General features: G+C 39.1%; 1 protein-coding gene across 6 annotated transcripts in view; it reads right to left on the bottom strand.

The window, feature by feature from the left end:
* Window positions 1-414: 414 nt before the first annotated feature.
* The window catches only part of grm3 (glutamate receptor, metabotropic 3), a 45,732-nt gene continuing 32,290 nt past the window's right edge, over window positions 415-13,856 (bottom strand). For all 6 annotated transcript variants that reach the window (XM_081608143.1, XM_081608146.1, XM_081608141.1 and 3 more), the window contains 7 exons: window positions 12,360-12,602; window positions 12,072-12,261; window positions 10,947-11,256; window positions 10,646-10,839; window positions 10,407-10,539; window positions 7,389-7,566; window positions 415-5,517 (listed from right to left, as the gene is read on the bottom strand). In XM_081608143.1, the coding sequence (XP_081464269.1) occupies window positions 5,441-5,517; window positions 7,389-7,566; window positions 10,407-10,539; window positions 10,646-10,839; window positions 10,947-11,256; window positions 12,072-12,261; window positions 12,360-12,602 (1,325 nt within the window). In that variant the 3' untranslated portion in view covers window positions 415-5,440. The remainder of the gene's footprint in view (window positions 5,518-7,388; window positions 7,567-10,406; window positions 10,540-10,645; window positions 10,840-10,946; window positions 11,257-12,071; window positions 12,262-12,359; window positions 12,603-13,856) is intronic.

The following is a 13,856-nucleotide window of genomic DNA, read 5'->3' as shown; positions in this document are numbered from 1 at the left end:
TGAGAAAAGGACTACAATTAAACCAATATAAAATAACACAAATAAAATCAACACTGCACTGACAGAAAAAAAAATCTTCAGCTTTATCTTGTATTCCACTTCTTTTTTTTTTAAACTACTATCACCCTTTCTAATAAACTGGTATTCAATACTGGCATGCATTTTCCAAAACTGGGGAGCTCTCCAGTAGATGGTTTAATTGGAGTGCCATTACTTGTGGGAACAGATGAAGCGGAGTGTTAGAGACATCTTTAAACATTTGCCAGTAAACTCTGTGAATAGAGCCTATGTGTGTTTGTGTGTGTAGGTGATGGTGTTGCTGATGAGACAAATCTACCTACACATTTCTCAGCATTCAGAAAGGTGGCTGACCACAACACTGCAGAGAGAAGGATGAAGAGACAACAGCAGATGTTTGCTTCATGGTATTTATTATGATGTCATCACAGCCTCTTTATTGCACATTTCATAAACGCAGGATCTATTGCTTTGTGACCAGCCAGTTTCAGAGTTCAGATCGGCATCCGCTTCATTTTGTCTCCTGAGATCCCTTCTTGTTTCAAAGCCCAGAGGCCAGGGACACATTCTGTTATACAGAAGGAGGCTACAGCATGGAGACCTTTGTAAAAGCACATGACAGTTGGCAAGGTCTGAATAGAGGAACAGTGTCCTTAATAGATGGCTGCTTGAAAAGGATATTCATGAGGAAAACCAATTAAAGAAGTCTCCAGATTCACTGATCGGGGAGATGAAATGATCATTTCCGCAAGGTAATGAGTGCTGAAGCAATGCCATTTCTATGCATCTGAGTTTTCAATTTTAACTTCCCAACATTCATTTCCCAGATCCTTTTGTCTGACATCCCCTGCATCGCTTTTCTAACCTCGCCAAAGTAGCCTCCACGACATGTGCTTCAGGAGAGCGCTCCAGTTCAAGTGTGAGCCACCAGTCTGTCGCTCTGGCTCTGGTGGTCCTGGCTGAGACCGAATCGGTCACAAGTTTCACACACGGAGCGGCGACTTGGCTGCACAAAAGGTGGTGAGGGAAAGGTTGAAGGGTGAGGCAGACTGTGAGCGAGAGGGTCAGAGAAGAGTGTGAGACTGTTGTCTTGGACTGGTCTATGGACTAAATGAGTGGAGAATCAGGGTTAAGTGCTCTGTTTGTGTGCCCATTAAAAAGCCGTGAGTACAGGGCCTTACTTAGCCCGATCTCATTGGGCTCTGCCAACTTGGATCAGAACCGCCAACCCATTTTTATTTATTTTTTTTTAGATATCTCTCTTCCTTCTGTTCCTCTTTACTCAGCCACTCATCACCCTTTCTCCCAGCCCTGCTGACAACTAAGACATTCCAGCATTGACTGTGTTGGTTGTGGTTGTCCATAACAACCTGTCATGTGGTGTGTATCTTGTGAGAGCATGACCACAGAGTGAATGGCTAAACCTTCTTCTAACAAACACTGTGAATCTCTGAGATGCTTTGAGAGGCGCTGCTGACTTCTGGGCTGTGGGAGTGCTTTACATAATCCAGCAGCGGCAGCAGCGGCATCCCTCTCCTCTGCCACATCGCTCTCTCCCGCTGCACTCTGCACCTAACAAACACACCCCAATGTAGGTCGCCTCCTCCTGACACATCCTTTGAAATTTCTTCCCATTTATCATTGAGTGTAGTAGTCGCAGGAGGCAGTGCAAACATGCTGACCAGTCAAAAGATAGAATCTCTAAAAGTTCTCCCCACATCTACGTTGCATGTTTTTCTTTTTCTTTCCGTCGTTGTTCTTGACAAAACAGCTTTTAAAAAGTGATTCTGATCACATTCTGTTGAAAACATCAAATGTAACAGTCACACTTTATTTTAGACAGCATATTATATGTAAACATTTAAGATCAGTTAATAAATTACTACTATCTCTAAATCCAACAAATATTTTCAGGAAAATCAAACGACTGAAATAAAATTTTTAATAAATTACTCCACTGTCTTCAGCTATTTAAGTTTCCTCCTAAGGACCTAATACATATTTTTGATTGAATTTATTCAACAATCTTATTAATAGCCAACAGAGAGGCCACAGTCTTTCTTGCCACATTTGCATCTGCATGAATGACCTCATCTTTTTTTTATGTTATGTTATGGATATCTGTTCTACTCTTAACATCTTTTGTTAGCAGCGATCAGCCAGCAGCTGACAGAATGTGCTCTGTTTCCTCTCCTGAGCCTCTGTGGGACTGCCAAAGCCAGCTGCTCCACTGTGCTTCCCAACGTAAACACATTTTAACACAAGCTTGTAAACCGCACACTTCAACAAGTCAAATACTCACTGAATTCCTCCTAATGATGTAGCCTATCTGTCTACCCCTCACCTCGCTTTCCTTACCTGAAACTACTGTGTTAAAAACGGGGGAGGAGGAAATGGGAGTGAATATACATTTTTAGAATTTCCCTGTTTTTCTTTATGTCAGACTGGAGAAAGCCAGTTTAAGTTTGTGTTTTGTCGGAGTTACTGGTCCATTACATTAGGCAAACAATCAATGGCACTGGGCTTCACATAAAACAAAGTTGTTGCCTGAGAGGCATGGTCTTCATACTGAGGCCACTTTTTTTTTCTTTTTTTTTTTACATTTACCAAACAAATACTTGGAGCTGGTAGTGTAAAACTGATCTCTAACAACATCAATCTATCAAACGCACATTAAGGCACATAGCCATATTCAAAATATCACCACAGATGGTATCTATGGGGTATGAATCTTAAGCTACTATTCCCCTATAGGTGGAAAAATTCAATGTGTGTTCAGCAAAATGCACCCTTTTCCTTTGTTGATTTATTTATTTATTTTTTTGCAAATTAAGAACGTGATGTTCATACAGTGGTTTGCAAAAGTATTCTTGTGACTTTACAAACGTAATATATATCTTATTGGGATTTTATGTAATAGAGCAACATAAAAGTATATGTTATTATGAAATGGGAGAATAAAGATAAGAGGTTTAAAAAGGTTTTAGAGTGGACATACTTTGCTTTATTGAACACGTTAGGATAGACCAATGAGCTGTAACGCGTTCATTACACAAAATCATTCTCAGATAATGAGAGTTTGTCTTCTCAGTTCTGTCTATTTTGATCTCCTTTCACAGCTGTTTTAGGGTCTTCTCTCACTTTAAATACAAATAAGGTGCTGCTGGCTGCACTCCTCAGTACAATGTTTACACTCACACTTTATACACACGAAAATGGTTGAAAGCAGATGCGCAATCGTACATCTTTGACCCCCCTAATCAGACTTCAAAGCGGAGACTCCAGCACAACCATCAAGGATGAACCATTTCTGGAGGGTATGTCAACAACAAAACACCTGTCTTGTCCAGCAGCCATTGTGCAACACACACAGCGGTAAAACCAGCTGACCAAACATGCTGGAGTTCCATTTGGTTTGCTTTGTAATGGGGCAGTGCTCACTTAATGTTAATTAATAATCAGGAGGTTTTTGAAACAGCAACTTAAGAAACATTAACTTAACAGCTGGGTGTTTTTTTTGTTTTTTTTTAAGCATTTTGACTCAGATATAAGCACAAAAACATGTGAATTTTGCATAATAGGTCCCCTTTGAAAATAAAAATCTGAAAAGTGTGGCATACACATACGCCCAGTCATTTTAAAATGACAGTGAAAATTCAGTGTTATGATTAGTAACTTTAGCCCTTTTCAAAGAAGCTATTAGTGACAGTGGAAGAGCTCCAGATATATGTTGCTCGGGTCCAAGGATCTTTTGAGGAGATAACTGTTACTTATCCAGCTGTTACTTATCTTAAGTAAAAGTAAGCACTATTGGGGAAAGCTAGTCAATTTAATGGGAAGATGAATGCAGGTGATTTCAGGGGAATCTTGAATAAAAACTTGTTAGAGGCTTCAAAACATTTCAGGCTTAGTTTGAGCTTAATCCTCAAGCAGACAGCAACACTAAACATATAGCTAGAGCTACAATGACAGTCAATTGCAGTTTACTTGACAATTGCAGTTTACTGATGATGACACCCATTCAGTCTGACTCAGTTTGAGCTGCATTGCAAAGAGTAATGAGCAGCAATTTTAGTTTCCAAAAGAGCAAGACTGGTAAAGATATACCCCAAAGAATTTGATTGATGCAGCCATAACTACAACTAAATGTAGATCTACAAGTACTCAGCAGAAAATCCATGCAGCACTTCTTAAAGGTTTTTTACTTGTAAAGTGCTAAAACCTAGCATCATTTCCTTTCACTTCACAACTTTCTGTTGCTCTGTCCCATAAAGTCCCACTAAAATACACTGAAGTCTGTGGTTGTAACAGGACAAAATGTGAAAAGGTTCATGGGATCTGAATTCTTTTGCAAGGCACTTCAATTACTGGGTGAAAAACTGATTTATTTTTGTTCTTTGGGGCTTACATAAAGCATTAGCAGTGCTGTCTTTTCAGTGCAGCCATTCATTATTATTAGTAATACATCACAGCAATCTTTAAAAGACGCAGCAGTTTAGGAGTGGGAGTGAAAAAGCGATGCTTTGCTGAACACACGTCTGGAATTATGGCCATTTAGATAAAGGGATCCCATAATTAGAAAATAGGAACATTTGTATCAAAAGCAAAACATGTTTTTCTGCAAAAACAGCCACAGAAGGATTTTTTTTACAAAGATCCAGAATACAACAAACATCTATCAAGATGCAAAATGATATATTCTCAAACAGAAATATATCGCTAAATTTAATGAATCTCCCTAATTTTCTCTCTCCTTCCTTTCCCTTTCGATTTCCTTTCTGGCTGTTCTAAGTTTGTCCAGTTTTAGCTTTTTTTCCCCCCCACATTCATTCTAGTGTCACAAGACCTTTAACATTGTGCTGTTTGAACCGTCAGTAGTATAATATACAAATGTACAGATCCACATTAGAAATGCATACACAGTTAGTTATTACAATGATGTACTACAAAAAAGCATGAGAATCAAAAGTCTGTGGGTATTGCAGTGAGGCAAGCAGAGCCACAAATGTGCATCCAGATGGAAGGACTCAGTCCCCCTACCATGTTTAAGCTCATGTCTATTTACATTGAAACAAAGCTATCAAAAACAAAGGTTCCAAAAAATTCCTCCTAAAAACAGGTTTTTTGTGTTCTTTTGTTTCTCTACGTACAACAATGTTGATTCCAATGTATATACATCCCTAGAAAATAATTTAATTATAGTTACACACTTTCTACATTTGTGAAACAATACAGTTCTAGTCCACAAGGAAGGCGTTTGCTTGTATTCAGTATGTGTGGTTGTGTTTGTTTGTGCGTGTGTGTGTGTAAAAGAGTGCTTGTGTGTAAAAGGGGGAAGGGGGTAAAACAGAGTCGTGGTGAAAAATGTTCGTTATTTGGCTAACAGTCGCAGGGGCGGGTTTAGAGAGCGGACTGGATGCTGTCACAGAGAGGAAGTGGTCGAGTCAACTATTTCTCTCCCATTGCACACTGTTGGGACGAAGTGGGCGCTGACAGAAGCTACGAACAAGAAGGAACAAGTTGATTAAAACACAAAGATTGATAATTAATAAGTAAAAAACATTTCACTGGATAGGAAAAAAAAATTTTTCTATCCATACTCCTATTTTGACCTGTTGGATTAATTTCCTTGTCTTCTTTCCTAATTTAAAGCATTATCATTTTTAATTTGAGTGATTAAAGAAAAAAGAACCACTACTGTACATCAAAGTTTAGTGCTTACTTCCAGCATACTTATTCCACGATGCACCTTATATGGATCAGTAGACCAATTTTGTTGTACTACTACACTGTAGGCGGGTAAATGGCAATAAAGATTTATCTGATCTTGTACTACTTCTCATTCATTGCCCTAGTACTAGTATTAGAGTTCTTCCTCCTCCCTGGACAAATCACTATATAGATTTTGGCCTTATAATTTACATACAACTACTCTAAAAACTGTAATGTTTTCCTTGGGTTTTGGCTCCACTCTTGGCTGTCTTCTACTTGGTTTCTTATTTTTACTTTTCTTTTTCAATCAACTTTTGACACGAAAATGAAAACAGCTCCTTGTGCTTCAAACTTGAACAACATTCAAAATGTAAAATTTCTAAGAACACGTTGAATTTCTCATGAAAGCTGCTGATCTTATTCATGTCTCATAATCACTGTGTAGTTTGGAGGAAGAAAATGCATCTACCTCAAGCGCCTTTTTAATAAACTACTCAGGATTTTTGGCACCATCCTCACTATAGGAATGTTGTTTTATTCCTGCCTGTTTGATCAGCTGTACTTCGTTCTGTGAGTTCTGTCTGCAGTGTGTGTCAAACTGATTGACAAAGAAACTAGGACAAACACCCATCGGAAAAAAAAGTGAACTGCTTCTGAGACCAGAACCAATCAATTTAAGCGCCACTTCCATCCTGAGGTACAGCAAGTGCGCAAACGACGCAATCTCTCCTCTCTTCTCTAATGTCCTACACATCAGCACTGTTTATTCCCTGTGGCCACATGAGAAAACTCTGCCACTTTAATCTTTTTACTTCTTGTGTGAACAAACAATAATAGTAAAAATGTTTGTGAAAACCATTTATTCCCTTCTGTGTTTTAAATCATGTTGGCAAAACTTGATATTTCCCAATTTAACAGAAACTGATGATCAATATTTCTGTTTTAACAGAAAGCTTTGTTCAAATTAAGACAGTTGTAAACCCACACCCACATGTTGTATTTTTGTTCTCAAAGGGACAGTCAAACATTTAAATGCACTTATCATTGGTGTGAATGCGAAATTTATTCTAGTCTTGATAAATTTACTAGAAAGTTGGTTTCTTTACATTCTTTACCTCTTAAGCAGTTGAGAGATGTTCAAAAAGTTGATGAGGGCTACTCCAGAAGCTCTGTTTTAACCTGCTTTATGTTTTCCAGAACTATTTTAGATACGTGTTTGGGACCACTGTCAGTGAAGGAGACACTCAGCATAATGCCACCTTCACTTTGACTGACAGCTGCTCTTAGGTTTAATAGCCTCCAAACACTTGCTGTCATTGTGGCCAAACAATGACAATTTTGTCACTGTTTGACAAGACGTTCCCCTAGAACATACGGTATTTGTCAACAAAATGAAAAAAATTTGCTGTAATATTTTATTGTTGTATAATTTTCAGTGAAATAGAGGAATACTATAATGAAAAATACGTGTTTACATTTAACTTTGGGGTTTCATTTTTTACTTTTTTTAAAAGTACATTGGTTAGAAAACCAATAACTTTAAGTAAACATACCGTGCCAGTAATTCAGGATTCAGTACATGGAATCCTTTTGAACAGCGAATGCCAAACAAGCCCATCTGTCACAGAAAACCTGCCATCTCAATAAAAACAACCTACCATGAGATGCGTACGTAGTGGCAGCCCCGCTGACACTGAAGCGGTTGAGGTTAAGATGATGGCTGGTCACATTCTTCTGGGGCTGAAACATGATGATGTTGACCTTGGGCGCAAACATACAACCCAGGACTACAAAGCCGCTTAAACTGACAGAGATACACATGGTCGTGGTTTGAACCTGGAAAAAAATGATAAAAGTGTCATTTGAATTGTTGTTAATAAAGTTTATGCTTGTTAAGTTAAATATTTCATGTTGACTGCACAGTGTAAAAACTATTGACACTTTGAAAGTCGAGTGTGATTTCACCATATTATGATTTCACCAACACAAAAAAGTGCATAATTGTGAAGAAAATTAAAATCTGAAAAGTGAGCCATGCATTTGTATTCAGCCCTTGTACCAAAATAAAATCCAGTGCAAACAGTTTCCCTCAAAAGGACCCTAGTAAATCTACCGAGGAGAACAAAACTGAAGTCTTTGGCTTACATGCAAAACAGAATGTACTTCTGAAAACTCCTGCTCTACATCACTCTAAACACACCGAATCCAGGGTTAACCATGGTGGCAGGAAGATCATGGGGGAAACAATCTACCACGTTCCTTCCATTTCACAATAACGCTGGTCTGTTGCAGTAAATACAATGAAGCTTCTGGCACTTTGAACTATTTTAGACAAACCTATTCCATCGGTATAGTTTACTGATCTCTAAAATGAAACATTAAAATGCTGCTAAACAGATACAAGTGTATCCGACTCCTAATCATGAATAGAGCCAGTAGGGCACTAAAGTACAACTCTTGTTTTCAGATCTCCTCACCTTACACCAGTTCTGAGAATAACAATTACTGAACAGATCAATAAAGACTTAATCAACACAGAACACAAAAGCCAAACTTAATAGTCTCTCGCTGCTCACTTTAAGTTTGTCCTACGTGGTTCGTTGTGTAAATCGATGCTAAGTACTGTCCCAGTCTCTTGATCACATGTCTGCAGAGGTGTCTGTTGCATGCTCTGTTCAGGCTCCCCTAATCACTGCTCTAAGTGTTACAGCAAGTAAAATCACAACACAGCTGAGCACATTCGTCAGTAATCAACAATTCAACATCTCCTCTGTTTATGTAAATATTTCTGAGTGTGGGAAGCCATTATGTCTGCACTAGACTAATCTTTAGGAAAGATTTCTTAGAAATATTTCTATTTTTCTGAGAAAGACAAATTTAAAAGGACAGACACGGCAAAAAACTAAAATAAAAAATTACTTTTATTCAGGGATCAAATGGGTAGCTCAGACAGCACCGCTTCTCTCATGCCCCTTGAAACAGACTGTGTTTGTGAACACGTCTACTTAAGGTGTGTGTAGGTGTACACTCAGGATTTTTGCTGTTCAGAAGAACACTCATTCGCCTTTGATGGAAAGTCTGGACATGTGTCAGCAGTTTAGCGGAGCCCGTTTGTCACCTCAGAACAGCAGAATTGGGACATCTGCGGATGGGATTAGCTACAAATTAAAGTTGCCACTGCACCTGTTTGTGCCCTGTGCTACCTGACTGTTTCTGTCAATCAAGCTGAGTGAAAAGGAGCTGCAATAAGGCGTAGCTAGAAAGTAGTGATTTTTTAAATATTTATTTTTAGCTTTAAAACAAACTTTATTTACAGATTCTTCCTTCCGTTATCTAACACGTTTGTCCTTGCAGGGTCATGAGGATGAGGGGGGCTGTGTGTATCTCCTGCAGTCAACAGTCAAGAGGCGGGGCAAATCCTGGACAGGTCGTCAGTCCATTGCAGTATTTACAGATTTTTAAAGTTATAGATCCCCTCAGTATTGTTTGGAGGTTACACTACAAAAGTCTAATTTCCAACATTTTTTGCAGCTGTTTTGCTGCCACTGTTAGCTTGTTTTCTGTGGATTGAGGAAACTGCTAGTAATAAAAACAGAGAGGATCAATCTATCGCACCTATTTTTGAAACAGGCTACAGTTACGCTCGTTTTATGCATAAAGACAGAAGGTGCAGAAGTGATCATAGATGAAATTTACTTATGTTTTTATTAAAAAAATAATACAAAGAACTCCAAATTGTGACTTGATGAGGCGCTTCTCAAAACCCTAAAGAGTAACATGTGACTAAAGAAATCATGTCAGAATGGTGATTATACATCAAAAGTGATTTTGCAGATAGGTTTAAAAAGAGGTAATAAGCGCATCACTTTAATTTATTTGGTCCTCAAAAATGTATGATTCTAAAATTGCTGCATGTCAAAGTAAGTATACTGCACTAACTTGTAGGAAAGTGGGAACAAAAAGAAACATCTGTGATTTATTTGATTACAAAAAATGGGCAAAATTATTGGGTATACTTTGCAAGGATGGATAATAAATTCTAACTTTTGTGACATTCCTAAACATGCTTTTTTGAAAATCCAGCAGCACAGCAGGTCAGTTTTTCCCTTTCTCCCCTTTCGTACCAAAATTACCTCCAGCTTTCAGCAGATGTTCACCAGTTATGGTCTTGGAAAATATCAGGCAATTTGCTCTAGCTGTTATGTACATAGATATAAATAAATAGACATGGGTAGGCTTTCCTCTAGATACATTCATAACACCTCACTTAAAAGTGAAAAAACTGCATCGGTGCAGAGAAACACTGTTTGCTTAGTGAAGGTATTTCAGAATAAGTTTTGCCCTAGTACAATGCACAAAGTCAGGTTTGCCAACATTTAACTGTAATGATTACCTGTGTGAATATGCCCTATAATCTTTTACATTTTTTAATAAATCATTTAGAGTTCAATACCAAATGTTGGTCTGGGAAGACTTTATTTTGTTAAATGTAAAAATATAAAAAATTGAAAATGATTTTGCCAAAAAGTGTGATAAATTATTCTTTTTGGATTGAAAACCTTTTCCTTTTGTTTCAAAAACTGCACGTGACCAACTCTGGATTTAGACATTAGCCGTTTTGTTTTGAATCTAAATTTTCAGCACATTAGCATGCCTCTCCGTGTGTCAGAAAATACCCTGTAGTCACTGGATGTGACATAGAAGATGGGAAGAAAGGCCAGCCAAATTATACATGTTGTATACATGGTGAATCCAATAAACTTGGCCTCATTGAAGTTCTCAGGGCACTTCCTGGTCTTGAAGGCATACCTAGAAAAAACACACAAACCCAATATCTAATGTCTGAAACACAGAATGAAAGAATTGGCAATCAATTTAGCAGTTGGTCACTTTCTTAGACTCCAACACAACTTACACAGTACACAAGATGACCAGGAGCACATCGTATCCCAGTGACAGCAGCATGCTGGAGTCTCGCACATTACACTTGAGGATGACAGTCTGTCGTCGTTCTGGTAACGTAAAGCGCCGAGTCCCAGGAACCTCCAGCAGCAGCCACACTGAGACCATGACTAGCTGGACAGAGATTAGACTGAGGCAGATAAATACCTGACAAAGAAAGGGAAGAAAGGAGAATTAAGGTCACCGAGTTTCTCTGTGTCTCTCCATCCTTCTGGCTGATGCAGATTGATGGACAGAATGCAGCATTCACTCACTTGAGAGGATGGGCTAATGAAGCGCGGCCTCACTGCGCCCGCGCCGTCTTTCACGCCATTGAAAATTCTGGCGATTCTGTTGGTTTTGGTCAGCAGGGCAGAATAGCACACAGCAAACGACGTGCCCAGGCCGAGGCGCCGCAGGGCACATATGGCCGGAGAGGGTTTGGCCAAAAAGAGGAAAGTCATGGCATAGCACATAAAGACTCCGGAGAGGAGAATGTAGCAGAGCTCTCTGCCTGATGCTTTCACCAATGGTGTGTTGTTATGTCTGACGAACACCCAAACCACCAAGCCAGTGCACACAAAGCTGCAGAGGGGAAGCATGAATCAGACAATCAATGGTGTGAACATACAGCAGAGCTTATGTGTTGCTTGACTAGAAATGTTCGAAATAATAAAGACAAAAATATTCTGTCGGCGGCATTTAGAGGAGGAATGCTTATTGTCTACAGGTTTAATGAAAGAAAAAAGTATGTATAGTAAAAAGTACTTGTCCCACTGTGTTATGTTAAAACGTTGATATCTTTTATTTAAATTTAATGTGATGGACCAAAGCAAAGCTGTGTGTAATTATAAAGTGGACAAAAAGTGGCACATTGCTGCAAAAATATGCTTTTCTTTTCTATCCATCTTCTTATCAACAGCATGTTCAACAGCATGACTCACATGTTGTTGATCATGACGTATAACTTGTGGCAGAACGTCTTTCATCATTAATTGTTTTCTTCTGCCACTCTCTGAAGTAGTGAGCATGTGTCATGATATATCCTGTACATTATGTCTTTACATAGAACTTACATATATATCAAATGAAATATTGAGTTCAAGTTATGAAAAAAGGGACAAAACTCATATTTGTGTTAATTAAACATCAAAATCCAGTTACTATTACTATGTTAAAGTTTCAAAAAGATATGATCATATTTTAAACTGGGTTTATAAAAAGGATCACCCTCCAGACTTGAGAAATATTTCAGAAACTGATTTGCAATAATTTCGTTTAACTTCTGTTTAAATCTGCATTTATAAAATGTCTATCTGTAGGCAGATTTGCATGTATTCTAAAAAAAAAAATTGTAATCTTTTTCTTGATTAAAATGAAAAAAATTGTTTTTCACTTACCCAACACATGCAATGGTAATAGGACCAATGGCCCAAGCATCTTCCCACATAATGTAGTCCTCAGGAAGATCGTAACAGGATGTGAGGTCATCAGTTGGCCACTGGCCAGGAGCGCAAGGCGAACAGGTGAACTCATCAGCCAGGTATTCGTGAGGCTCACACGCCGTACAGATCCAGCAGCAGTACTCACCTGGGGAACAATAATATGAGAAATGTGTGGGAACATACCTATAAAAATCAATCCAGCTTCACTTTGACAAAAAAAAAAGTTAGAATTCCCTCTCCTACCTGCCTGCATTTTCTTCATTTCGTTTCGCTCACAGGGGTCGCTGCACTGTGACGTTGGGAGCACCTCTTTGGGCCAACGAATCAGATCGTTGTTCAGACTCAGACTCTCTGCCCACTCACCTACTGGCACGTAACCGTAACGTTCACCAGAACGCTGGTAGCTGAAGATGTTGTATCTGCCCATGCCGTCCCCCTGGGAATCAAACTTCACTACCGTCTCACTACCTGGAGGGGATAAAGGGGCTTTGGTGGGGAAGAGGAGATAAAAGATAAGGAATCGCAAACAAACAAACCGTCAAAAGCATTAATGCTTGCTGTAGCTAATCTTTTTAAAAGCAGCTGTGGACACCAGATAATAAACAATAGCTACCTTGGCCTATGAGTTCGGAAATAAACGAAGGCCATTCAAATTATGTTTTTATTGTTGAGAACCAGACAGTTTCAGATATTAGCAAAGAGGCTGCAAGAGCCAGTGATGCTTGATGATACGCATGTCACTGGCTTCATATCCCTCTCCAAGGTACCATAGGGATAAATTCGCTGGCCTAATATCTTATCTGATCATGTGTATCACCAAAGGCATCGTTAAGCCTCTGTCTATAAAACCATATAGTCATAAAGGCACAGGAATAAAGACCCTGGGCAATGTAATAAGTACCCACACATTGATGGAATTAGCCTGTGTGTCTCCTCTGCGAGGGAGGCACACTGCTGAAACTGCCAAATTGGTTTGTATACATGTTGTTATGAAAGGATTACCATCTACCCCGAGGATGTGGGAAGAAAGGAGATTGTAAAATTGGCGTGATGCTGAAGCCATAAAAAGCAGGAGAAAATGACTTTGGACTGGGAAAACAGTAACCTGACGCATTGTTGGCAGTATCCGACCTGATAGTGCTGACACTTCGTCCTTTTGACTCAGACAAAGTGTGTCTCTCCCACAATGCCACATCTGTCCCTATAGCGGAGCAATCAAATCTATGTTGCTGACACATAGAGATATGTGTTATACAGTGCAGCCTGTCAAATGATGATGCGACTGGGGATAGTGCGAGATATGCCAGGTTTTTGATTCCTCAACATGTAACAAGACTCTCAGCCCTTCTGTAGATAGAGCCACTGATAACATGGCAACGCCTTCCTAGTATCATTCTGTGCTTGGGTTGACAGAAGAATTTGCAGGTCAAATTCAATTTTTATACATACAGAACGAGATCAGTAGGATAAATCAGAACAGATTGCAAATAAGCCTTCAGATTTTCTGTGAGGATGTGCACACAAATGCATGTGGGAACCCTATTAGCTTGTACTTCCAGTGTGATAGCTAAGGTATTCCTCTGAGCTCAGTGGGAGGCTGTGCTGACAGAACCAAAGCCTTGACCCTGCTGTTAGCTTGCGCATGCATGCGTGTACACAAGCACGTACAAATGGGTGGCACTGACAGCAGCAAAAGCCATCCAATTGTTGTGCAAGCTCAGTGTGTTCAGAGAAGAATGG

Source organism: Poecilia reticulata, chromosome 6, assembly GCF_904066995.2.
Source record: "Poecilia reticulata chromosome 6, P_reticulata-male-v2, whole genome shotgun sequence".
Taxonomy (NCBI): Eukaryota; Metazoa; Chordata; class Actinopteri; order Cyprinodontiformes; family Poeciliidae; genus Poecilia; species Poecilia reticulata.
Note: the sequence above shows the minus strand (reverse complement) of the source record. Positions and strands in the feature narration are given on the sequence as shown.